This window comes from Furipterus horrens, unplaced genomic scaffold (genome assembly GCF_987537825.1).
Source record: "Furipterus horrens unplaced genomic scaffold, mFurHor1.1.pri manual_scaffold_1, whole genome shotgun sequence".
Taxonomy (NCBI): domain Eukaryota; kingdom Metazoa; phylum Chordata; class Mammalia; order Chiroptera; family Furipteridae; genus Furipterus; species Furipterus horrens.
Window position 1 is genome coordinate 202,572,541 of NW_028327171.1, and position 26,171 is coordinate 202,598,711.

Here is a 26,171-nt window from a genome sequence, read left to right on the forward strand (position 1 = left end):
TCCTGGTAGGTTTCCAAGCTTCAATTTCAAGTCCGACTTACCCATGAAGTCCCCATTACATCTCCACCTAAATGTATTCTCCTCAAAGCCTCTGACAACCAGTCATGTGTTCATCTTATCAAACTCTCACCCATACCATTATTAGTTTCCTACAATCAGGAACTTGCCTTCCCGAGCATCTAACTCATCTTCAGGGCCAGGTGGCCGCTTGGCAAGTAGCTGTTGAGTTGAATCAAAAGGCTCTGAGTCCTAAAATTAGAAAGAGCTAGAGTGGAGGGCTCTGGTGGCAGGAGTGTGGCACAGAGGTGACTCACAGCTTAACGTCAGGGATACGTTCTGAGGAATGTGTCATTAGGTGATTCCTTCATTGCGGAAACATCAGAGAGTGCACTTAACTTATTGCTCCTAGTCTGCAAGCCTGTACAGCATGTTACTGTACAAAACAACATGACATAATGAAGCACAAGAGAAAATGAGGCCATCAAGACACTCGGTAACCAGGGGATGAATGAGGCTTCTGCCAGCAGGACACTATGTGTTGTCTTACAGAACACTCTAAAACGACAATAAGAGTGGTAGTATAATAAATACATAAACCAGTAACAGCTGTTTACCATCATTCTCCAGTACAATGAATGATACTTTTATACAACTGGTAGCCCCAGTTTGTTTATACCAGAATCACCACAAATGCACGAGTAACATGTTGGGAAACTACATTATAATGGCTATGACGTCACTAGGTGATAGGAATATTTCAGCTCCATTACAATCTTATGGAACTAACTTTGTACACACAGTCCCTTGTGGACAGAGATGTCCTTATGTGGTGTATGACTCTATTGAGAAATTAAACCTGGGCTGGAAGCAGCTTAATGGTCCATCCCTCACCAGGAGAATCTCTCTGACAAGGGTCTCTGTTGGGGTCACAGCCCAGGGAGATGGCAGGTCCAGCCTGGAATGCTGGGGGGTGGAGAAAACTTGGACTGATGATTCAGTAAATCAGACAGAACAATGAAGGGAGGCCATGCTTCTCCACCCACCCATATTATATAGGGCTATAGAAGACCTTACTCCAGGGTGTTCTCTCACACCTGGAAGGCTGATTTGAGCTCCCCAAGACACCTGAAGGGTGTTCTGGGATCAGTCCTACAGCAAATGCCTCCAGATTTGTGGGGTGGAGGGGCCCAGGTGGCTGAGGGATTACTTTTCTGGAGCGGGTAGGCAGAGCAGGCGGAGAGAAAGGAAGCAGGTTTCTCAGTGCCCAGAAATTGCATTTCTGGTTCTTACATGTTCCCATATGCTCTGCACGGTTGGGAAACGTACATGGTCGCTAAGAGGGGCTGGTAGGAGCTAGGCTGGTCTAGAGGATGTGAACCTCCTCTGAAATCACTCATCACCAAAACCATTGTCCCAAGCAACGTATCAGTGGGTCGGTGAAAACCAAGGATGGAGGGAGTCCCTGGGGTTGGGAGTGAAATCTACTTGAGGGTCAAGACCAAACCTTTTGTCCTTTGCATTCCCCCAGCAGTTAGCCCAGGGCCAGCCACACCGGAAGAGCGCAAACTAACTCATTGCGAATTGAACCGAAAACAGGAGACAAAAGCATCCGCTCTTCTTCACTCCCACTCCGATCCCACTCATGCCCCAAAGTGATTCTTACTCCCCAGGAGTCAGGGAGCCCGGGGTCGAAGAGTGTGATGGGACAGAGGCGGGAGCGGGGGTAGGGAACTTACAGAGCAGGGAACAAAGTGAGGGTGGACAAGTGGGCGTGTGCGCACGAACAGGCCCGCGCAGGAGTGTCGGGGAAAGGGGGTGGTCTCCAAAAGAGGGTGGGGAGAAGGCAGGGGGCGGGGAGAAGTAGGGCCCTTTAGGACCCGGCCGCCGCGGTCGGGGAGGAGAAAGAAGCCCAGGAGGCGGCTCCTGAGTTCTCAAGGCCGTGCCACCTGCCCACTCTCTTGCCTCGGTCGCGCTCACCGTCGCCAACATGCTGCTGAGACTGAGTGGCCCCGCGCTGCCGCTGCTCTTGCCGCCGCTGCTGCTGCTGCTGCTGGGCGCTGACGTACGCGCCGAGGTGCTGTTCCGCTGCCCGCCCTGCACGCCGGAGCGCCTGGCCTCCTGCAGGACCCCGTCGGCCGGGTCCGCGCGGCCCTGCGCCGAGCTGGTCCGAGAGCCGGGCTGCGGCTGCTGCTCCGTGTGCGCCCGCCAGGAGGGCGAGACGTGCGGCGTCTACACCCCACGCTGCGCCCAGGGGCTGCGCTGCTACCCGAACCCGGGCTCCGACCTGCCCCTGCAGGCGCTGGTCCAGGGAGCCGGCACTTGCGAGAAGCGCCGCGACTCCGACGGCCCCGAACAGGCTGCAGGTGAGGCGGGCTGGGACGACTAGTTGGGAGAAACTTGGAGGGCCGCGTGGGGCCAGGCTGGCGTCTATTCTGCAGGGAAGGCGTGTGCGGCAGGACCTCAGAGATCGTACTAGCGGAATCTTAGCCAGCTTCGGGGGACGGTTGGGAGGGGAACCCGAAAGTCAAGCCTGCGAGGGGACTGGAGTGAGAGCGCACGGAGGAGCCTGGCTACTTATCTTTGGGGGTACATGGGTAGAGGAAAGGCACCCCTGTTATCGCGGGTTCCCGGGTGGAACGCACTTATATTTTGGAGACGGTGTTACTGGGGTGCAGGGGTTGGTCAGATATGTGGGAGTAGGCACCGCAGGGTCCTGGGAAGGTCCTGGTGGAGGGCGCTGCGGGGGGCGGAGGCGCGGGTACTGGTAGCACCGGGTACGTACCTCTGGTTGGAAAAGGGCGCAAGGAAAAGGCAGCGGCGCATTGAGGGACTCTTCTGCTCCTGGGATTGTGAGGTGAGAAGAAAGGACTTGTTGGTCCCGGCAGGGTGGGTTGCTTAGGGGAAAAATAAAAACGGACACCGCTGCTTTTTTTTTTTTAAATCAGAGGATGGAAAGGGATCTTGCTACTATGATGGATGGAAAAATAAAAGAGGGGCATTTGGGAGGCAAGAAAGAGACCCCTGCAGTTGAGTCAATGTCACTTATGCTGGGTCGCCCGGTGCAGTCCTGGGCCCCAGGAAGGAAGCTGGAGATGCCTCGTCGGTGAATGCAGTTCCTCTTGCCCCAACGAGGTGTATCTGCCCCCCCCCCCAGCCCCATCTTAATTTCTGGGAACTCTTCCTATCCAATAGGAATGGGGACCCTGAGATCCTTTGTAAGGGATCCTTATCCCCCCAGAAAGTTTTTTGAAGGACACATTCACACTATAAGGACCTCACCTATTTTTTGTATGTTTTTAAAATTACAAAAGCCTCCTGCCTCAGTGGTCTGGAGGAAGCTGTAATTATTTTCCTTCTTCTTGGAGACAGTGGTGAAATATGTCTACTGCCTGCTGCTGTTTAAAAGGCAAGTGACTGACCAAGTTCCTCAAACTTGAGAGAAAAAAAGTGAGAACATTCTTGATTCTCAGCTTTTGTGGTCATTGTACAACCTGCTATTGTTTTTTCCCTGTTCTCCTTGAGAATGGAATTAGGGGTCAGAGTTGAAATCTTTTTCTATTTCTCTGGCACATTTGACCTTGAGTGCAGAGCAAGTTAGGGCTTCCTCTGAGCAGAATCTGAATGGGAACACCTCAGTCCCTGTATTCTGCCTTGGGCTTGCTTTTCTCCCCCGCCTGCCTCAAAGTTAACCCTTCCATCCTGCTTCTCTGAGAAAGTATCGCTAAAAGGAAAAAGACTTTGCAAAGGTCCTTTCACCGCGGTCGCCAGTCCCTGAGTCCTGTGTTCCTCCCCTGTCCCCTCTTTGTACCCTGTGGTCCACCAGGGAGATTCTGCGCTTTTTGAGCTGAACTCTGACAAACTAAACATCTTCCTCAGCAGGGTGAACTTTTCGAAAGGCCTCCAAGTTCATAGAATCATTTGAATCTTGATGGTTTTTAATAAAGTGTGTGCCTTCCTAAACATTTTACTTTTATTTTATTTTTTACTCTTTATACCTTTCACTCTCAGCCTGAAAACCAGCCGTCCTGCTTCCCAAACCCCAGCCACAAGTTAGGGTCCTCGGAAGAGAACAGATGCAGAGGTTCCCCATTGACGCCTCCCTGGAGCCAGAAGGGGGCTGTTGTCAGGGAGCCTGGGGACAATGGGGTCAGTTCATGGGAAGAATGCCACTCTGGATTTTCTTCCTGGTTATGGGACGCCTTCCCACCCGCTATTCCCTGTCGCCTCCTGTGCTTTTGGCATTTTTTCCCTGTGCTCCAGACTGGTAAGAGGGGACACCAGGGTTGGGGGTGGGGAGGGAGAATGGGGGTGGAAGTTAAACATGGAAGCCTAGGGAACATATCGGAAAGACGTGACCAAGAGCAGGGTGCCTGAGGCATGAGGAGGGCTGGGGAGAAGCCTGGGCTTCCAGGGGTGTCAGGAGGAGAGAGGAGCAAGTTTCGAGCCTGGGGCAGGGAGTGGGCGCTGAGGGGAGATGGCTGGGGTCCGAATGGGGTGGGGGCAGGGACTGAGCAAGGCCCAGAAGGACCTTCTACTCTTCTCCCATCCCTTCTCCTCCCCCTCTGAAGAGTGAGCCTCCCCCCACTCCCCATCCCAGCCTGCATTCCTCTTTGAGCAGGTTGCTTGAGAATTTTAAACATACCCTCTCATTTCGAGGCAGCAACCCCCAGCAGTTCCGGCTTCGCTGTTAGCTCTTTTGTCTTTGTTCCCAGGGCTCAGGGGCTGTGTCGCTGGCTTCCTGGGGATGGCTGGGATGCAGGGGGGTGGGGGCGGCAATGCAGCCAGTGCTGAGCCTGCATCCCCTGGGGGTGATGGGCTGGGACTTGTCTGTTGAAAGAAACCCAGAAGTCAGCCTGAGGTTGGATTGGGTGGGTCTGGAAGAAAGATAACACGAAGACCATGAGATCTTCGTGAAGTCCGGACCTTAAAAGTGTGGGGCTGTTTGCTGGTGGAGTGGGCAGAAGTGCCTAGAAATGTTGCGGAAGAGAGTTTGGGCGAGTTTGGGTCCTTTCGGAATTCAGGGCCTCCATCTCTGCTATGTACAGTGCCCAGGATTATGTGGGGGCGGGGCGGGTGGGGGGGCAGGAGGAGCTGCCCAAGTGGCTGACTGGCCCGCTGCACCTCTAAAGGTACCATAGGGCTGTGCAGTCATTCAAAGTCCCAGGGCAGGCAAGCAGGCAGGCCGGCTGGCCAGCGGGTGGGCTGGTGGGCTGCACAGGCTTTGCTTCTGCAGTTGCTGTGGGGAGGAGAAAAGGGCCAGAGACAAGCACTGATTTACAGTGGTTCAGTGCAGTTTCAAAAACGGGGAGAAAAGCAATGGGGCTTCTGGCTCAAAGCGCTGCTTTGCATCTTGTCTTGCATAAATTTGCATACTGAGTTCAAAGTCATAAAATAGACTTGAGGGATGAGTGGGACCCACTTTCACTGATTGCTAACACCACTATCTTCCGCTCCTCCCGTTTCTGGACAGAACATGCAGAACTCGCTCTGCTAAGCTGCTCGCCCTGAGCCACCACCCCATCGGAAGGAGATGGGGGAGCAGAGGGCTGCCGTTCCTGGATCCCCTTTCTTGGAGACTTCGTGTTCCTTGGCTATGGGGACCTAGCGGGGGTTGCTCTGTGCAATCTGGCCTTGGAGGCAGGGCTGGTCTGGGAGGTGTGGCTTCATAGGTCCTGAACCTGCTAGGCAGGCAGTGGCCTCAGGCTGCCATCGTGTTGGAGGGCTGAGCTTTGAGGATGTTGCAGAATCAGGGTCTTTACCTGCAGTCTTCCTACCCACCTTCCACCTCTGTCCAAAGTGTGCAAAGAAGACAGTTCCCTTTGTGTGGTGCTAATGACCTCATCCATTCCCTTAACTAGGTATTTCAGGAAGCTTTGAGAAAAAAACAAATCCTGTATAACAATGTCAAAAGATTTTGCAAAAACAAAAACAGGGCTAAGGACTCTGAGTTAAAATGGGTGACAGAGTCTTGGGGGAAAGAAGAATTCATGTGGGGTGGTCATAAGGATCTGTCTATGTAGTGGTTCTTAGCCAAATTGGACTACTGAGTTTCCTGGCAGGCAAAGGGAAAAGGGAGGTTTGTATGGTTCTCACCATTAGTTTACCTTAACATTGAGCTTTAAAATAAAATTTTCAAGCAAATCAGTGCTTTGGATGGGGGTAGGGTAACATGGAAGGAAGTTCCAAAAATTCTTGGCTCTAATGAAATGCAGAATAAGAGCTTTATTTTCAGCACGGGGAGAGGGGAGGGTGGTGGCAGGCCAGGCCAGGGGCTGCTAAGGGGAAGGAGCAGAAAATAAACAGATTATGCCCACATTTGGTTTTGTTGTTGGCTCTCTTCACATTCTATAACACTGTATAAGTAAGTTAATGTTGTTATTATTTTTTAAAGAGACTCCATATCCAGGGGCTACATTTCATTCCAATATGTCCCCTCTGTGTTCCCAGCTGCCCTTTTCCTCCCCTGCTTTCTCCATCCTGTCTTCCCAATGCCCTCTAGACCCTTCTCTTCCACTGGGACCTGGTCTAGGACAACTGGCTAGGTGCGAGAAAGTGGCATGGAAAATATATCTGACCCAGCCTTGCACAGGGATCCAATTAGAGGGAGACCACATAGGTGACTGGAGACTGGAATGCTTGAAACAAATCTAATCCTTAAATGAGGTGGGTAGTTGGCAGGCAGTGCCGAGGCCAGGCTTCGTGGATGCGGGGAGTGGCCGTTTCCCCCCACAAGAGGGTTAGTACTAGGCCTGCTTCTGCTGAAACCAGGCTCAGAGGAGTGAAGTTATCCCTTCAGTTCACCAGGGGAGCTGGTGATCTGGTTGGCAGGTGTTCTGGGCCCCTCTGCGTCTCCTTGCTATCTCTGGCCAGCATTTTGCTGAGGTGGCAGGCAGCCACCAGGAGATGGGGCGTCCTCCCCTCTGTCCTTATCCTGTTATGAACCAGCTTCTTTGCCTGCTTTGTCTTCTGTCCATGACATCCCTGAGAAGGGAGGTTTTGGCCTCCATTTCATAGGGATGAACCTGCGCTTCATCAAGGGGCACCTTAGCAGGTAAGTAACAGGGTGAGAGACTAACCTGGCTGGATACCTAAGGGAGTGGAATGTTGGCAAAAGAAGCCCTTGATCCTATCAGCCAGAAAGAAGGTTAGTTTCTGGACACCTGCCATGTGCAGGTGACATACAGGTTCAGGTTCAGTTATTTGCATTCCCTTGTTTCCTTCGAGAGGCCTAAGTCCTGGAGCTTGGGGACTTCAGAAATGAAAGTGGCCAGCGTGCAGAAGTGAGGAGACAGCAGGTCCCAGGGTGGGCTTCTGGAGTGGAGAAGAGATGGTGGTGGAAGCAGCCTGGCCTCGGCTGTCCGCTCACCTGGGCTTCGGTGCAGACCTGTCTCCAGGGACCTGAGTGGTGATGGGCATGGTTGTATGTCTTTCGTTCCCATTTAAAAATTTTTATTTGGAACATTTACATGTAGATCTATTCACAGCACTTGCTTATCCCATCTTTTTCTTTAAAAAAAATGTTTTTCAATTCCAGATAATATTCAATATTATTTTGTACTGGTTTCAGATGTATAGCACAGTGGTTAGACAGCCATATATTGTGCAGTGTGTTCCCCCATATTTCCAGTATCCACCTGGCTCCGTACATAGTTCTTACAATCTTATTGACTATGCTGTATCTCTCAAATGGGGTATGTGTGAGGGTGTCTGTGCCCGTGGAGGGTCGCTGGCACACATACGTTGCGGCCTTAATCTTGGCAAGCGGTGTCTCCTTTCCGGTGTGTGGCTAGTCGGCCGTTAAAATGAAGGCCAAACCACTGTGGCGGGCGGGCCGCTCCTCTCCGAGGCTTTACCACGGTGTGATTGGGCCTCATCAGAGATATTTTCTCCCAGTCTCTGTAAATCAGGACTTAATAGAACCAGCTCCGTAGAGTTGAGCCTGCGTACGTGTGTGCATGTGTGTCTGTGTAAGAGAAAATGCATATAAAGCTCAAGCACTTGGTTTTTTTCCTTTTCAGTAATGGGTCACTTGATTTCTATCCCTTCACCTATAAAATGGAAATATCCATACCTCTGACCTACTTTCACAGGCGCTGGTGAAGCCCTTTGCAGAAAGGGTAAGGAAATTGTACTTGAAATGCAGTATAAACCCAGCTGGAAACGAATAATGGTTTGAAGTCCACAGGCTTGCATTTTTAATGGATGAGTTAGTACTGCTCTTCAGGGGCCATGTTCTGATGTCTGGGACTGACCATTCTTGGTATGGGAGCTTCACTTAGGTGGGGGTGTCTAGATAGGGATGGAGGGACTGTGGGGGACAGAGGGGACCCTGAGTTGGAATACTGGATACGTGTGCTGGGCCTGCTGCTCACAGGCGACACAGGGCTGAGCCCTGTCTGGCCGGCCAACCTGTAGGACCCGGCCCACCAGCGGCCTCTGTTCAGAGGACTGAAGGATCACTGAGGCTGCGTCTCGGGTGGGAAGCTCCCTCCTCTGTGGCCACGGGAAACCTGCGAGGACTCAGGCTTAGGAAAAAAGGGGTCCTGCTCAAACCCCGCCAGCCTTAACACATGTAGGACGTGGGGCATGTGTGAGGGGGAGAGTTTTTTGAGTTGTCAGAACCAGCAAAGACCCCATGGTGCCTGTTTCCTGCTTTAGGAAAAATGGGCTTTTCAGTTCCATCCTGTCTGAGCTGAGGGCTGCCAGAAAGTTGAACGTGATCCTGGCAGAGAAACTGAATGTCCCATCCAAAAGAAGTTACGTTTCCTCACTCTGAGCCTCCAGAGTTTGCCCCCTTCTTAGTGGGGAGCAGCGTCGCCTTTCGTGGGGGGCCGAAGAGTCTCAGCGGGAATGCTGGAGTTTTTCCTAATGTCTGATTGCATCTGTGGTCCCAGAAAGCCCTGGGTGGGGGGGCAGCCTGTCTGGGCACAGGGACGCCTGTTCTGGGGCGTCTGGTGGAGCTGAGGCGTCAGGACACAGAGGAGATGGATGCTGAGATTTCATGGTCAGCATATGCTTATGCGGGAGGCCCAGGACAGTGGGGACCAAGAGCCATATTTGCTGGGAATCTGGGGTGGCTGGTCCCCTTAGACTCTGGGCCTTCCTGAAAGCCCGCTTTACAGGTGCGTAGTCAGTCCAGAAACATTTCTTGGCTTTCAGGTTCCAGAGTAACTGCCCTCCTCCCCCACCTCACCTCCGCTATGAGTAGAGTGTATGGGCTATAGGAGATTTTTTTTTTTTTTTTTTTGTACTGGAGAACAGACCATCCCCCTATGCCTCTCTGCCTACTTGGCTCCGAACCCTCGACCCACTCTTGCTCCTTCACAAAGCCAGGGCAGATCTGGGCTGGCTCAGCTCCCGGGCGTCAGTCAGCATGCAGAGGGAAACCTTGCTTAGAAAGCTGCTCCCCCGGAAAGAAATACAAAGTGGACTGTAGTCAGGAATTGCTTCCCTTCCCCTTTTTTTTTTCAGGGGTGGGGGGGTGTCGGCATTTGGCAGCCCACAGGGCCCCTTCTGGCCGCCAGCCCCACATCTCTTCCTGGCTTTTGGGAGGCAAGCAGGAGTGAAGGTCGGGGAGAAGGGGGCAGGGGCTGGCAGGCCTCCAGCTGCTGGGCAGGAGAATTGGCCCACAGGCCCTGATTAAGTTGGCCCGAGAAGAGCCTGGGGAGGTTTCTAATTAGTGGACGGTGTAGGTGTGTCAGCCTGTGTTCATTCAAGGAACTGAGTTCTGGGATCCAGGAAGCCCAGAAGGGGAAGGCACTGAGCCCAGGAAGGCCTTGGTAATTTGGGGAGGTGGGGGTGGAGGCAAGGCAAGAGGAGCGGGCTTAGTGTGTTCTATCCCGATAGGAGTCGAGGAGATGGGAACCTTCCAGCTGGAGGGATCCGAGTTGGATTGTGGGGGTGCAGTGAGCAAAGAGGCAACCTCCAAGGGTAAAGGACAAAACAATGATAATTAAAATTGTTTTTATTTTTTCCACTTCCCCCAAAGTGCCTGTAGGGTGTTTTTGTTTTGTTTGTTTTCATCTCTGTTTTAGCCCCAAGATTCTCCCCACTTGACGGGTAAAGCAATTATGGCTGCATTCAGGTTCAAATGCCAAGGGAAGCATAGACCATAATGGATGGACCAGAATGGAGTCTAGGTCTCCAGCTTCTCCTTCCCGGGCTCCAGTCCACCAGACACACACATATAAAGAAGCAGTGAATTACATACTGCTGCTTGGAAAAGCTCCTTTTCCCTGGGAGGTAGTAATTAAGGCATAACTTCTCAAAAATGTTCCTTTATGCAACTTCCCAGGAAATTTCTTTCAGGTCCATTGTCTTGACTTCTGTGTGGAGGTGCCAGTTTGCCTCTGGAGGGTGAACTTGCTTTCTAAGTGCCTGAGGCCAAGATAAAGTGCAAATGGCAGTTCTTTTGTGCCTTGCCCCAGTCACTGCCTGATAAGTTTCTATAGCAACAGTAGCAGGCTGTCCTCAGGTAAGATAAAGCTGGGTAGGGGTGGGATGGGTTGACTGGATCCTAAAGGCTTTTGAGGTGGGTGGGACCAGCTGACACCTGAGGGGTGGCTTCCTTCCCTGGAAGATGGGGGTCTTGTGGAGGTGGGGAGGGAGCAAGGTGATGGGGAACAGAAGAAAGGAAGTGTTGGTGGTAAAAGATCTGGTTAAGGTCTTTCTTTAGGTGATGCCAAGTAGCCAGGTGCCATTCTGGGTGGGTAAGAGCTATGAGGCTGAACAACCTGGGTTTGGTTTTTGGCTCTGCCATTGCCTACGTGACTTTGTACAAGTAGCCTCAGACCCTATGGCATTTTTGTCAAGCGTGAGAGGGCGTAAGAAATGATCGGCCTCACGTGATTGATGATAAAGTTGTGTTCACAAACCACTTAACACAGAAACTGGGTGTTAGGAACTCAGATAATCAGATGTGGCCATGCAGGTTCTGGTGCCCTCCTTCCTTTTCCACCTGGTCTCAGTACACAGTACAGAAGGAGAAGGCAAATGCTTGTTTTGGGATGTTTTCTGATTGGCCAAGTTTACTGAGAACAGATACTGTTTGGGTGTGGCTTGCTGGACAGCTGCCCTTTGCTTGGCAAGTCCAGACTGAAGTTAGTGGTGAGGGGTTTCCAGTGGGCAGTCATGGCCTTTGCCATTGTCAGTCATTGCGGTTCCCCTGGTGGCTGAGGGCTGGCCATGGCCCACGTCTGCCCCAAAGGGGAGGGTTCTCACCTGGCTCTGCTGGCTGTCTCTGGTTTGGCTTGCTACCTCTAAACCAGAAGAGCTGATGTAATGCAGCATTATATCAGACAAAATTAGTGAACTTTTAGTTGAAGAAAAAGAAAAGCGTGGTGACCTATTTAAAGATACTTATTTATATTCAGGACGCTTCGTGTGCTGGTTTGAGTGTGGCCCGCAATCCTGGACATCTCTGCAGGTTTTTAGTTTTTTTTTTTTTTTTTTTTTAATCCTCTGGGTTCAATTTGTCAGCATCTGAGAACAGTCTTATTGGCATGGAGAAGAGGCGGCCAGAAGGGGAAGGTGGTAGCAGAGAGGTGAGGAGGGCCCAGTCTTTGTTCCTCTAGAGAGCTGGTTTGCTGAGTCACATCATTGAAACTGAGTGTAGGGACAGTTGTTTGGGTCCTGGACGAGGGGTGTGTCCTTCCTCTCCCAGCTCTTGCTTCTGTTTGCTCACTGCGTTTCTGTGCTCCTAACCACTTCTGCTGCTCTGGGGCCTGGATGGTGAGGGGAGAGGCCAGGAAAGGGAGACAAAGGAGTGACACAATGTGATACTCTAGGCTGGAGGGCGGTGAGAGGCCCCCTGGATAGTCAGCTTTCCTAAGGTATTGAGCACACCCTGTGTGCAAACTGAGACTAACTACACAAAAATGCGACAGTTATACCCCCTGTAACACATGCTTTTTGATCCTGGAGGGGAGCAAGAAAAGCATTGGAAAAAGCTGAATACTCTCTAAAAAGAAACCAAAGCAGTGATGTATATGAAGCTAATGCAAGTAAATGGGTAATCTGTCACTTGCTTTAGTTCTTTACCGTGAAACTCTTGGGCGGCTTCTAACCTGGATCTCTTCTGTTTCAGTTTAAGGCTGTTTTCTCTCTTGTCCTTAAGGAACCAGAACAGGTGTCTCCCTTCCGTTGGGCATGACTGGCCCTTGGATACCTCTACCACTCTGCACTTGTGGGCGCCCCCAGAGCTCCTTTGTGCTGCACCAGGAAGAGCCTGTCCCTTTGTTTTCCATTCTAAGGTCTGGGCACCTTGATTCCTTCATCTTCCCCTATTTGACCTTGTGACTCTGTTCCATTGTCTTCAGCCTTCCCTTTGACTCACTTCCCAGTTCTTCATGCCACACTGACCTGACCAGGAGCCCATGTTCAGTGTCTGACTGGCAGGCTACTAGTTTTTTATAAGTACAAATAGTGCATGCGCCCTTGCGCCTGTGTCTCAGAGAAGCAGAATTGCTGGGTCAGGCACGTTCTCCCCGCTCCCGTTGCCCCTGGTCTAAGTTTGCACCAAAGCACACGCTACACTCCCTTGGGCCCTCAGCAGATAGGTTACTTTGCCGGGTTCATGGGTGCAGCGAGCTGAACCGGAGGAGAAATGTTCGGGAACCATGGAAAGGAGTAGTAAGCTGATAGTGCTGTTTGCCATCTTGGTATTAATTTCTCTGGCTCTTCAAGGGCAGCCTGGCGCATGGAGCCCCAGAAGACCTTGGCTGAATTTGAGCTTGTTTTTGTTTTCTCAAACTGTTGGCCTTAGCCCTGACCCTCCCCAGGCCTTTGAGATTCCAGGAATGACCCTGGTGTTTATAAAGCAGCCCTTTGAGAGTGTATAGGCAGGGAGGCTCTGGAGAGGCTGTGCTGTTTCTGCTCACTCAGGAGACGGCAACGGGAGGGCATGCTCCAGAAATCTCCATGATGCCTGGCTAAGAAAGGCTCCTCCGTGTGCATCCAAGCACACGTGTCTGTGTTTGAACCCGTGGGTTGAGTGGAAAGAGCTTACTCAACTGCTTCTTCGCAAAGCATGTATGTGAAGCCATATCTCTGGAAAAGAATAGGCATCTTTCTCCCATCGCCAAGAAATTCTTCAAGATCCTGAGTCAAGAGAGAGGATCACAAAGGAATGGAGCCCTGGAAATGCCAGCGCTCGAAGGGGGTTGTTAAAACACAGATTCTTTGACCTTTGTCCAGGCTGCTTGTCTTTGAAGTACTGGGGCTGGAGTTCAGGATGCTATTTTTAGGTAGCTCTTCAGTTGGTTTCTGATGAATAGATATGTTTGCAAACCAGTCACCTCGTCGAACTCCCTGGATGTACAGATGAGCGCGTGGAAGCCCACGCATCTGAACTTCCTTGCTGGCATTGCTCAGAGCCTTGGGCGGTAATACTGGGGTCAGAACCTGAGGCCTTCAGGCCAGCGCTGTTCTTCCCACCACCCTGGAACCAGTTAGCCAAGGCTTTTGAGTCCAGGAGCAGGGGTCCCAAAGGAAACCCAGAAAGGGTTCAGGGTGGCTTGGCAGGTGGTCAGCTCTCTGCTCTGTATGATGGAGGGGGCCTCTGTCTACTGGCCATTCCACTCATAATTTACCCAGCTCTTCAGAACTTGGGTGGGCGACAGGCTTGTCACAGCTGTGGCGCAGCGAGATGATCCCCAGATGAGAAAGGTCAGTTCCTGCCCTTGTGTGATAGAACCTGCAGGACTCGTGGATCTGGAAGGTCTGAGGAAGCTTCTTGTAGCCATTTCTTCCCATGAGGGGAATTCAGAGAGAAGGAACCACCTCCTTTCGTTTGAAAACCATGCTGAGGAGCCACTGGTCTGTGCCCAAATGATTTCTGCTCAGATCCTGGTGGCATCAGAGAGACAGCAGGTTTGCTTAGCTTGCTGCCTTGTAGGGAGCGGGGGCTCAGAGTGGGAAAGAAGGGGAAGGGAGTTTGGAATGAAGCTGGCTGTCAGCAGAGGGTGGATGGACCGAGCAGGAGAACACAATGAACGAAGCCGGGCTCTGACCTGGGTGCTCGCAGGCACCACCACAGCCCTCCGTGCATGCACGGTTCATGCACGGCCGCTGCTGCCTCTGGCCTTTCGAAGACGAGGTGTCGCACACCCAGAGACTCTGAGGACCTCAGGTTAAACTTGAGCTGAAAAATAACAAGTAGGCCCCCCCTCTCCCTCCCCCTTTCTAACTTCTGCCTCCCTTCCCACCTCCCAGCGTAGCCTGAATGGTCTGCCCAGCCTCCTGGTGGGCTGGTTATTGAACATAGTGGCCACATGCTAGAAAGAGTTAGGTGGTCACAGTCAGCCATCCAAAGAGCCTGGCTTCAAATTCTCTCCAACAAAAGCTGTTTCCCCCGAGTGTTGGTGTGTTTACTTTGAGCCCCGCCTCACCTGTGCATGCGTGGCAGTTAGGAGCCACCGCCTGCCTGCTCCCCTCCCTCCTTTCCCCTACATTCTGTCAACAAAGATAATTTAGGCAAATCCATACTTGCCCAAGGACTTCCATCAAATGGCAGAGATTTAACAACATGCAGGATTTATACAATCCGTAAAATCAAAATTTAGAAGAAATAAGCAAGTAGGCAGAACTGTCTTATAACTTTTCCCCATGCATTTGGCTATTTTACAGAGCAGATATCACCCACCCTTCCCTCTGTCTATCAAGTACAGCTTTCCTTTACCCATTCAAGAAATAGCATGTTTCCCCTAAAGCTTAATTGTTTTCACATTGGGAATTTGAGTGATAACATACTGTATCTTGTTTAAGTAGCAGACTTCACTTTATTTAGGATTATTATTCCCATTTTTCCAGACTTAAGAAATTAGAGCTCGGAAAAGTTACAAAGTTTGGCCAAGATTACGGTTGGGTCATTAGTGACAAGACCAGGACTGGAATGCAGGACTCTTGACTCGTTAGAGTTCTTTGCCCAGTTGGGTTTGGTAAAGAATTGTCCACGGTCACGGACATTGATAGAGAAGTTGTCCAGTAGGGAGGAAGAAGATGATAGTATTTATTCTCTTGCTCAATGTTTGTTAAGGATAAGTGCTTTTTGGGAGGCATCAACAAAGGATGGAGCCAGGAAGGCAGCCAGCATCCTCCTGGCCTGTTAGTTGGAATCCATTGGTGAAGGGCCATTACCTGTTGAAGTGGGTAAATCCATTGGAGGGATGGTAGACACGTGGTTGGATTAGGTCATCTCTATGGTGCCCCCAGCTCTTAGATTTCCAAATAACCACGAGATAGATTAAGGAGGAAGTTGGAAAATGATGAGGGTTTTTTCAGAAGAAAGACCAGAAGAAAGGAGATGCATTAACATGTTGTGAAAATGTGTGATGGTTCTGGAAAAAGGTCTCCTTTTTTTCACCGGGCCTGAACAAGAACGGATGCCTCACACTCTAAGCAGGAAGGAATAGGGGGTTACTTTTAGACCCTAAGGTCTCCCTTAGATTGGGAGTTGCTAGCTGTCCAATGGAGCACTGAGGTCAGAGCGTCGCACTAGGAGAAAATGAGGTTCATGAGGGCAACGATCTGCTGGACATGAGGGTTTTCATTCATTGAGTAAGGTTGTCAGCGCTACAATCAAAACAATAATAACCAAGGGGCAGGGGAAGGCTCTGCTGAAATGAAGTTATAAAACCAGGGTGTAAGTGCCTAGAAGTAGCCAAAGCTCTTTCTCCTGAGTGTGAGCTCCCAGCTGCCCTCCTCGGCTAGATCAGTGAGGCTGGGTCAGAGCATAATGTGGGGACCCCGTGCCGATTGTGAAGCACCTCTGATGATGGCAGACAGGTTGTGTATGCTCCTGTCGACCCAGCTGTAGTCCTTTTGGGTTTGCAATCTGCAAAATGGGACAATTTGTCTGTTCCCTCTCATTTCACCACCCTTGCAGGGTGGGACTTCTCTCGGCTCTTCCAGCACTCCCCAAATGAGACTGGGACTCTCTGACTCTGCCCCTGATGTCTTTGGAAAAGCTTTACCTTCTGTATATAATTGGGAACTGCCCTACTTCAGCGTTGACCCATTTCCTACACAGAAAATAGCTAGTGCTTACTAATCCTTGGGAAAATCTCTTCACGGGCCTTGGAGGTCCCTTGCCATCACCTCCAAGCCCGAAGCCTTTTCCAGCCATGTGATTTCGCTTTAAGAACTGTACTTGGACTGACTTCTGCACTGCATCCCGCAGAGCTGCATACATGAGTGGTTGCTTAATAAATATTATTCTGAACCTAAATTTCTTAGGCAGAAAAAATGCATCTTGGTATTTTTGTTCTGAGGGCAAATTCCATCTCTAGCTGGAGTTCTACATCTGGACTGTTTTCTCGAGGATGGCTTCTGTTACCTATGGGCATGTATGAGAGGAACGTGCTAATGTGAGATAATGGCCTTGTCCAGCTGAATGTGGGAGGCTGTGGGGGGGACTCCGTCCCTTGGAGTGGGGGTGGAAGCAGCTGAGCATCTGTCGGCATCCTCCCGGCCACCTACTGGAGGTGGCTGCTGTTTGTCTGTCCACACTTTACCGATGGGCGATGGAGGCACAGAGAGCTTAAGCCCCTCCTTACCTGGGACTGCACAGGCAAGTGGTGAAGCTGGGATTCAATCGGGGGATTAGACTTTGGAGCCTGAATCCTTGAACCTCTTTGGTGGGGGATCGTCACAGTTAAGGAATCAAGGCATCTCCCAGCCTATGATCCTTTCTAATCTCCAGCCAGTGAGTTATTTCTTTTCCTTTCCCGGGGCTTTCCATCACAATGTGGACCGTCAGCATGGGCACCAGCACACCAGGCCTGTGGATTTCCTCATCTAATTGGCACGTTCGTTGACAGTGATGAGATCAATGAGTAAAGGAATAGAATGAAACATACCTTTGAATCCAGGTGGCCTCCGTGTGGGTGGACCAACTGACCTTCACCTCAGAGAGGTTAGGGGCATCTCAGGACAGGCAGCCAGCTTCTCCTGGGAGAAGCCTGCCCGAGAGAGCCCTGTCTTCTGGTACCTGGATCAGAGAGAGCTTCGTTAATGACTTTTGTGGGCTCCTTTCTCTGTTAAAAAAAAAAAAATCTAAAATCATATTTTGTAACTGTGAAGGTATCGGTATTGTACAATATATTAAGACATTTTCTTGCACCTAAAAGCTCATTTTTCCTTCTGATGTTAAAAAGAAAATGAGACGTTTGCTAGTACCCTGGTGCTGTGCCCGCGGTGCCCCGTGAATGAGCTGGCTCACGCTCGTCTGCATGCCTCTCTTCTTCATCAAACTCGTTTCCAGGGCTTACGGAGCCCTGGCCTTGTTCTGAGCACCGACCTCTAGGACTTGGCCGAGGAGTGCAGCTTTGGCTCTGGCAGCCGCGCGAATGCCCGGGAGAGCTCCGAGAGGAGGGAGCAGCGGGCTGAGTCCTCTGGGACGCCCCCGGGAGATCCCTCCCATGCCAGGAAGGTGGACTAGGAGGCCAGAAGTGTGCCTGGGATGGAACAGTGGGGTCCTCGCTGAGGGTGGAGCGCAGAGTGGAGCCCAGATGTGCTGTATGTGCGAGCTGGGGTTTTCAGCACTGACTGGGCTGGAACATTTTCAGGCCACTGGATCGAGTTTAACTCCTGAACAGTGTTTTCCATCTGGGCAAACCACTCGCAGGGGCCATGTGGCAATGGATGAAGACTTTTGATTGTTGCAACTAGGGAGCGTGCTGCTGGTACCCACTGGGTACAGGCCCAGAATGCTACTCAGCACCCTGCACTGCACAGGGCAGCCTTGCGAAGAGTCATCTGGTCCCGGAGTCAGTAGTGCTGAGGTTGGGAGACCTGGTCCAGAGGATGCTCCAGGCATTGGGTTCAGGAGAGTGGAGCCTCCCCTTATTCAACCAGAGAACGTGCAATGACAGCCACTGGAGAGACCAGTTAGAGCCTGGGGGCGGGCAAGTAAGCCTCCCCTCAAAAGAGAGGAGCCAGGTGCGCTTCTGAGGGTCGCAGGCTTCTGAGAGCAGGGTGGATGGTTCCAGAAATGGGGGCAGTGTGCTGTCCCAGCCGATTCCCAGAGCCCTCGTCTAATTCCCTAGCGGCAGAACACAGGGTCTCGAGCGCTGAGTGTGGTGTTGAGGTCTCCGGAAGTCCTCTCTGCTGCTGTTGGCAGGAAGCCAGCTGGTCAGGGTGCATGAGGATGGGGTCATGCCAAGAGTGGCCTCGGGTACAGGAATTTGGGCAACCAGGGGGTTCCCTTTGGATCCTGGGTGGTTCCCAATGCAGCAGGGGTAAAGGGACTTTTCCAGGCACCTTGCTGTCCTCCTCCTGTGACCCCTGGCTGGTGCCTGCAGGGATGGGGACAGGAAGCCTGAGACTCTTGCACCGGGTCCAGTGCAGAGAAGCTGGTATAGATAGCAATGGCAGGAGAACACAGGTGGTGAGATGGGGATGACCCCCCACCCCTTTGCTTGTGCCAACAACTGGCTTATGTTTCTAAAATTAATAGGAAAGAGATGGAGAGTTGCTGCCTGAGACCATCGTCTTTATTTTCCAAGTTTTTCTCAGATTTGCCTAAGCCTCCTGCCCTCCACCTTTGTTATCTGAAGAGAGAAGGGGGGTCTTCTTCACGGTTGGCCCCACCTGCCTTACCAGCCCCAGAGGGCATCCCCTGTGCAGACCTGGTGGGACCAAGACAGTTTGTGCAGCCAGGCGGGGCTGCTCCATGTCTCCATCCTGACTGGCAGCATAGCCCAGGAGTGGGGGCTACTCCAGGGGCCTCTGGATTTCTGCTGTTTTAGCCCCAAGGAGCAAAAAGAGGAGGGCGCAGTGGGAGAGGAGAGCTGGGATGGACTGGTGGTCTGGCGGAATGGGATGGAACAGGACTCCCACCCAGTTGTGTGGCACTTGCTTCAAATCAGCCTTCTCCCCCTGCGGGTGGTGTTGGGGCTTTTGGAATAGGACATAATCTGTGCTTGGCTTATTTATGGTAAAACCAAGGCTACCCAGAGCCCCTGGGGGAATAGCCCTTCTGAAGAGAAAAGTTTTCCAGGTTTCAGAGGACTTACTATTTAAATATTTCAATTTTAATTTTTTTAAAGGTTAATGATTTTTGGACAGAAATCTTTTTTTTTTTTTTTTTTTAAGTGTTGAATACTTGGCATGCTGACCCTTTTCCATCTTGGATGTCCCAAGGTCATCACCATTATCAGCACAACTGTCGTTTGGGGCTGCATAATACAGAAGTCCTCAGGGGTCATGGATGAGTGTAGAGTTGTCTGCCTGCACTGAATGCCCCCAAAATTCTTATGTCTGGTTCTTTTTAAGTGTGTGTGTGTCCTCTTTCCTCCCTGCCATGTGATGCTTCTTGCCTCCATCCACATGCCTTCCTTTTTTCCTCCTTTTAATTTTGTGGATTTTATTCTGGACATTAGACACCCAGAAGCCAGGCTGAGGGAGCACTGTGGTGAGAGCCACCAGGGTTCGCATGAGCTGGTTCTGTCTTGTGAGTGAGGGTCCCCCTTACCCCCCCGATGATGCATGGATGTGGGGATGGCTCTCTGATGCTCAGAGGCTTATCTTCCTCTGCTTCCTGGATTTGATCGGATACCACATGGTCTCAGTAGCGGAGAACTGAGGCAAATGTTCTCTTCATCATCACCATCATCGTCACCAAAGCGACCACTGCCACCACCATGACATAGAGTTGCTGGGTTCCAGGCCCTTTGTTCGCTGCTCTATCAATAGCACATTCTCAACAGTTCTGTGACGTAAAAACTAGTATTTTCTATCCATTTATGGTCCAGAAAACAGAGGTGCAGAGAGGTTACGTGCTGGTGCGGAAAGTGGCAGAGCTGGGATTTCACCCGGGTGCACCCTCTTCCCTGGTGGTTCTAGTCTGGAGATAATGGGCCAGCCTGTAAGGGGATCTGTGGGAGCTGGTGAGCACTGACCCGGCGTGGGGCCCTACACGGAGGAAAGGGGTGGGAGCAAACCTCTGTTGGACACTGTTTGCTGAAACTATGCTGGTGGCTGATCCCCTGGAACCCAGTGCCAGCCCCCCGTGGCACAGAGGTGCCCCATCCCTTAGCTGGTGCGTGAGTGGATACCACCACTCACAGCAACCCAGAGAGGGGTACCATGGCGCCCCCTTACGGGACAGGGCCAGCCCTTTCCACAGTACTGCTCAGGACAGCCACCATCTGAGCCCACCACGTGGGCCCAAGTTCTGAAGGGACCGCCGCATGCTAGGAACTTAGCCTGAAACTTGCATATAGAAATACTTTAAAAGCCATTCAGTGGTGTTTGGGGCTGTGAGTTTCTGAAGGCACATTAAAAGGGAAGAGAAAATGTGCAAGATTTGTTTAGAAACACGCCCTCCACCCCCGCAGGTCTTGTTGGAACCTGCAGGGTAGCCGCTCTGGGCAGTGTGGTCTGAGGCCCTGTTTGCTCTGCTGTGTCTACAAGGGGCTGTTTGAGTCCCGGCCCTCCTAGCCTGCAGGGCACTTGTCTCCCTGGTTAGCTCTTCCACAGCATTCTGATCCTCTGGCTCACTGCTGTCTGGACGTGCTGGAGCCAGTGTGAGATCACGGTAGCTGGGGGCTGCTCCCGGGGCCCCCTCTACCTGAACTGTGCACACAACAGGAGCCTTTCCCTGTTGTTGACTTAGCGGCAGTTTTAAAAAGTCAGAAGAGCTCTGACCAGTGTGGTTCAGTGGGTTGGGCATCCTCCAGGAAAGTGAAAGGTCATTGGTTTGATTCCCGGTCAGGGCACATGCTCGGGTTGTGGGTTCGGTCCCCAATTGAGGGGTGTGCGAGAGGCAACCAATGATGTTGCTTTCCCTCTTTCTCCCTCCTTTCCCCTTTCTCTAAAAATAAGTAAATAAATAAATATTAAAAGAGACTTCATGGATGTTCCTTGGACCAATGTCTGGATGTGGTAAGATGAAACTTCAAAGTTGAGCGGGTCATTGCTCCTATTTGTGGGGCTCTTGGTGGAAGGGGGCTGGCAGGGGCATGCACAGAGAGACGTGGGAACAAATCAGGGTCACTGGGGTACTGCGGTCATGGCTGAAGGGGAACTCGAGACGGGGCAGACAGGCGAATGGAGAGTCACAGCAGGGGGCAAGTTGGAAACTGTAGGTTCTGGTGGTGACATGGCTCCACCGTCTTCTTCATGTTTAAAAATTTCACCTGATCTGTGCCCTTTCAGACCATGATGATGAATCCCTGAAACTGGGGGTTAGTGACAGGTGACTCTGGGAGGTCTTCCTAGAGAGAATGACAGGCCCCAGAAGGGACTTAATCCCATTGCACAGCGGGGACCTGAAGACACGGTTGTCCCTCTGTGCGCCTCTGCTCTGCTGCCCGCTCCTGGGATGGAGGCGCCCCAGGCAGGCATTGAAGGGGCCTACCTGAGAGCTGCCGTGAAACCGACGTTGATCAGCCATGTGTATTGCTCAGCACGGTTGCTTAGATGTTAGTTATCTCTGTTGTCCTCGTTATCAGAGGCCCAGACAGTCCCCAGAAGACCCATCTCTCTGGAATGTCTTTGCTTCTTCTCTGCAGACAATGGCGATGACCACTCTGAGATTGATGACCACGGGGACGGGACCGTCCTGGGAGGTGGAGGCAGTGCCGGCCGGAAGGCCTTCACGTCAGGCATGAAGGAGATGGCTGTGCTGCGGGAGAAGGTCACTGAGCAGCAGCGCCAGATGGGCAAAGCTGGCAAGCACCAACCCGGCCTAGAGGAGTCCAAGAAGCTTCGGTCGCCTTCTGCCAGGGTCAGAGGGGTCGGGTCTAGCTGGCCGGGGGGAGGACATGCGGAGGGAGTCTTACCGCGGGAGAAGGCACCCCAATAAGATTCATGTGAAAGCGGAGCACTTCCCGGTTTCGCCCTTAACATATTCAGTGATCTTGAGGCCAGACAGCCGATCAGCGTCTCTTCGCCTGCGAAAGGAACTGGGCCTATGGTTTCTTGAAATCCTTTCCTTCTCAAACCTCCACATTTCTGCTGGGCTTTGGAACATGGAGGCTAGAGATGGGGACGGGTCCACCTGACTCTGCTCACTTGTGTTGCAACGTGCCCCTGTCCCTCCGCTTCCCCTCTTCCTCTTTGCAGCCCAGCTCCGCTGTCTTGGGTCAGCTGGGTTTATGGAAGGGAATGGCGCTCGGGCCACTAAGCTTGGGTAGAGATAACCCGAGACAAGCTTGGGTAGAGATAACCCGAGACAACCACTTGAACTCAGTATTTGCAAGAAGAGTGCCTCTTGACTCCTGAAAGCCATCAATACAGCAAGGACAGGAGCGACAACTTACAGCCATGTGACTTTCTTTCAGGGGTGGGTGGGGCACACTGATACGGTAGTGAGCTCCCTGGGCTGGGGGTTCAGAAGTCCCTCATTTCATCAGCTACCTGTGTGGCCTTGGAGAAGTCCCTTCCCATGCATGAACCCCCTGTTGCTCTTTTTTTTTTTTTTTAAGAGTTTAATTATTTATTTTTAGAGAGAGGGGCAGGGAGGGAGAAAGAGAGGGAGAGAAACATTGATGTGAGAGAAAAGCATCAATGAACTGCCTCTTGCACGCTTCCAACCGGGGACCAGGCCCGCAACCCAGGCATGTGCCCTGACAGGGAAACGAACCAGTGACCTTCTGGTTCAATGTTCCAGTTTGCAGGACGATGCCCAACCCACTGAGCCACACCAGTCAGGGTTGAGCTTCTTTCTGGGGTTGCTCCCGGGGCCATTCTCTAAGCATCCTCTGTGCCCGTCTGTACACGCAGACCCCCTGCCAGCAGGAGCTAGACCAGGTCCTGGAGCGGATCTCCACCATGCGCCTGCCAGACGAGCGGGGCCCTCTGGAGCACCTCTATTCCCTGCACATCCCCAACTGTGACAAGAACGGCCTGTACAACCTCAAACAGGTGAGAGAGGATCTACCTGGGCCCCTGGTGTGCCTTGTTTCTGCCGCACCCACCTGTAACCCTCGGAGGGCTGAGCACCGAGTGCCAGAGAGCGAGGCTGTTCTCCCTGGCCTCAAGCCTGGCAGACGCCGATGCCACTTACCCAGCTACGCGCCAGTAGCGGTTGGTGTCCAGGTCAGGAGGGAGCTTCTTGGAGAAGAGAGGCGGGCTTACCCCAACCAGTGCTTCTCAACCTTTACTGAACATTAGAATCACCTGGAGGTCATTCCCAAGCCTGACCCCCAGAGACTGCCATTCAGAGGTTGGGTGGTGACCAAGAGTTTGTGTTTCCAGCAAGCTCCTGGGGCATGCTGATGGCCCATGGACCACACTTCCAGAATCACTGATTTAAACCATTGACCAGGTTTTCAAGGATCTCAGGGAATGGAGAAACGCCACTTAAAGTAGTTGTAAAAACGGTAATAGAACAGCATTGAAAGCCCATTAGAAAACATAGGGAAGTGTAAGTAAACCACCCAGAAACCTGCTCCCCACCCCCCCACTCAAGTGCCTTCTGATCATCAGTGTGTCCAGGCGATATGTCCCCTTAACAGGGCCAGTATTTTCACATCGCCATGGAGCTGGTAGTGATGATTGGCTGTTCAATACTGCTCAGTCGTCCCCTGTATCTGGAGAACAAGCATATATAAGTGCCTTTCACTTAAGGCAGAGAGAGAGCGTGGGAGGGAGGAAGGGGTGAGGAGTGGGGGCCCCCCTGGACGCCCTGTTTTCAAGCAGCGGTTCTGAGCCCTGGCTGCACATGGGGACCTGCTGGGCAGCTTCACCAATCACGGGTGCCAGGGTTGCACCTGCATCGTTTCAGAGCTTGTGAGTCTGGGTGGGTGCTGGGCACGGGGATTTTCAAAGTTCCCCTGGTGATCGTAGTGGGCAGCGAGGATTGAGGTAGAAGGTGGACGTGTGGAGCCTAGGGGTGGAGTGTGGGGTTCTGCTGGTCGTGGGTGAGGTGTCTCTCTTCCCACTTTCTTCACAGCGCACCTTGCCCCCGTCAATGTCAGCCTCGTGTTCAGTGCTCCCTGCGCACATGCCCTCTGAACATAAGCCAGCTGCCTTATTTGGAGCTTAAAAGCAGAAATAGTGATCTTGTCTAATTAAAAAACAGAAAACACGAACACGCCAGGCTGTGTTCTGTACCATACGGGTAATGAAAGGGGTTTGCGAGAGTCATGCGTTTATGGGTAGAGCAGGGACCCTGGGGAGAGAATGCCTGAGTGGGCATCTCAGCTGTGGTTCCTCCTAGCTGTGTGACGTTGGGCAAGTTACTGAAGCCACCTGTGCTCCTGTATCATCATCGACAACGTGGTGATGTCATGGGAATTTACAAGGTGGTCGTGAGGATTAAATGAATGTATGTCAGATACAAACGGTGACCGAGCGGCCTGTAGGTTGCTTACATGGCGCCTGGCACACAGGAACACCTGTGCTAGTGCTCACTTTTACCATCACGTGCATTTGTCATCTCACACTAGGACTGAACCCCAGGGTACCGGTCGCCACTGCCTGGGGCCTCCTGCAGCGGGGGGCTGAGTCTCTTCATCTTTGGGCACCTCCACAGTCTTGAGCATCAGAGCATGGTCCCTGGGCCAGCAGCTTCTGTGTTAGCTGGGCCCAGTTTCAGGCTCACCCCTGACCCACTGAACAGGAACCTGCATTTTAGCAAGATCCCCTGGCGCATGTGTGAGGTCAAGAAGCACCCCCCGCAGCCCTGGGCCAGTGCACAGGGAGCTGCTCAGGAAACGGTTGGGTGGATAGCGGAATGGAAGCTACCAGGTGTCTTCCACGGCCTCTTCTCTCTCTTCAGTGCAAGATGGCTGTGAATGGGCAGCGTGGGGAGTGCTGGTGTGTGAACCCCAACACCGGGAAGCTGCTTCAGGGATCCCCTACTGTCCGTGGGGACCCCGAGTGCCATCGCTTCTACAATGAGCGGATGCAGTAAACCACAGCCGGCCGGTGCCTGGCACCCCTCCACCACCTCTCCAAACATGAGCAGAGAGGGGAGAGCTTAGGTGGTGGGTGGGGGAGGATTTCCCAGGAGTTCTGACACACGTATTTATATTTGGGAAGAGACCAGCACCGAGCTCCGCACACCGGCTGCCATGCCCCTCCCAGCGGGAGAGGCCACACCCCACTTCCTAAGCCTCTGCTGGGAAGAAGGGGTGCTTGCAAGGGCAGGGCTGGGGTCCAGGTTTGGGAGGGGGAAAAAGAAATTTTTATTTTTAAACCCCTGTGTCTCTTTTGCTTAAGATTAAAGAAAGGAAAAATAAAGTGGGTGTCTTTTGCCTGAGTCTTTGGGGCCCCCCTGACTCCTGGGGCAGCGGGAAAGGCACAGCCTTGGTTTTCCACTAATGAAACAGGAAGAAGAGGAATGGGACAGGAGGAAGGCAGATCTCCTCCAGTGGCCTTGGCCTGGGGCAACTCGAGGTCTCTGATCTAGGTGGAACCTTTCTGTCACAGCCCCAGGACCTGGTGTCTCCTGCCTGGACCCCTAGCCAAGGCCCTGCCCCCGCCCCCTGGGTAGGCATGGACTGGGGGAGGAGTGGTGAGGGGGTGTCTCTTCTCACCCATGTACAGATGATACTCCAAAAGGAAAAACACTGGAATTGGGGTGCCTCTGGCTCCTGAAATGAAAGAGCTTCCTTCTGAGTGGGGATGGGGACGTCCCTTCAGGCCCCAAGGAGAGAGACTGGGCTGCTGTGGGCCAACGTGTTCACAGAGGTGCTGCCTCAGAATTCAGGGGCAGGTCTCTGAGGGGCCTGAGTCACTGGACCCAGAAGAGCAAATATTACAGGGACTCGAAGACCGTGAGGCACAGATGCGCACCTTATTTCTGAAGCAGAATTCCATGCGAGAGCTCTGCCGGCTGTGATCTGTTGGGTCCTCGACCCCTGGTGAATTACAGGGGGCTTCTGAATTTGCAGCGGGCTGTAGGGGAAGGAGGCCCACTGTCCGCCATCTTCCGCTCCCCAACACGAGGTGCAGAGCCACACCTCTCGGGTTACCCCCTTTTCTGTGTCAGGATCTGAATCCTTCCTGCCCCGGGACACCTGGGCCCTTACCTGGGTGAGAGGACCTTCTCTTCCAGGAGTAGAAGAAAACCAGGTCCCTTCCCAAGCAGACAGATCCTTGCCCACCTGTGGTCCCTTAGCTAGTGTAGTGGCTGGCCACCTGGGAGGTACATTAACTCGGTTAATCTTCATGAATCCACACATGAGATGCTGTTACTAGCTCCACTTTAGAGATGAGGAAAA

General features: G+C 52.3%; 1 protein-coding gene across 1 annotated transcript; it reads left to right on the forward strand.

Moving 5' to 3' along the window:
* The first annotated feature begins 1,868 nt into the window (after positions 1-1,868).
* IGFBP2 (insulin like growth factor binding protein 2) lies at positions 1,869-25,188 on the forward strand. The gene is made up of 4 exons (XM_090283528.1): positions 1,869-2,363; positions 21,513-21,727; positions 22,726-22,866; positions 24,725-25,188. Exons 1-4 carry the CDS (start codon positions 1,988-1,990, stop codon positions 24,857-24,859), a joined length of 867 nt encoding a protein of 288 aa, XP_090139654.1. The 5' UTR covers positions 1,869-1,987; the 3' UTR covers positions 24,860-25,188.
* The last annotated feature ends 983 nt before the right edge of the window (positions 25,189-26,171 follow it).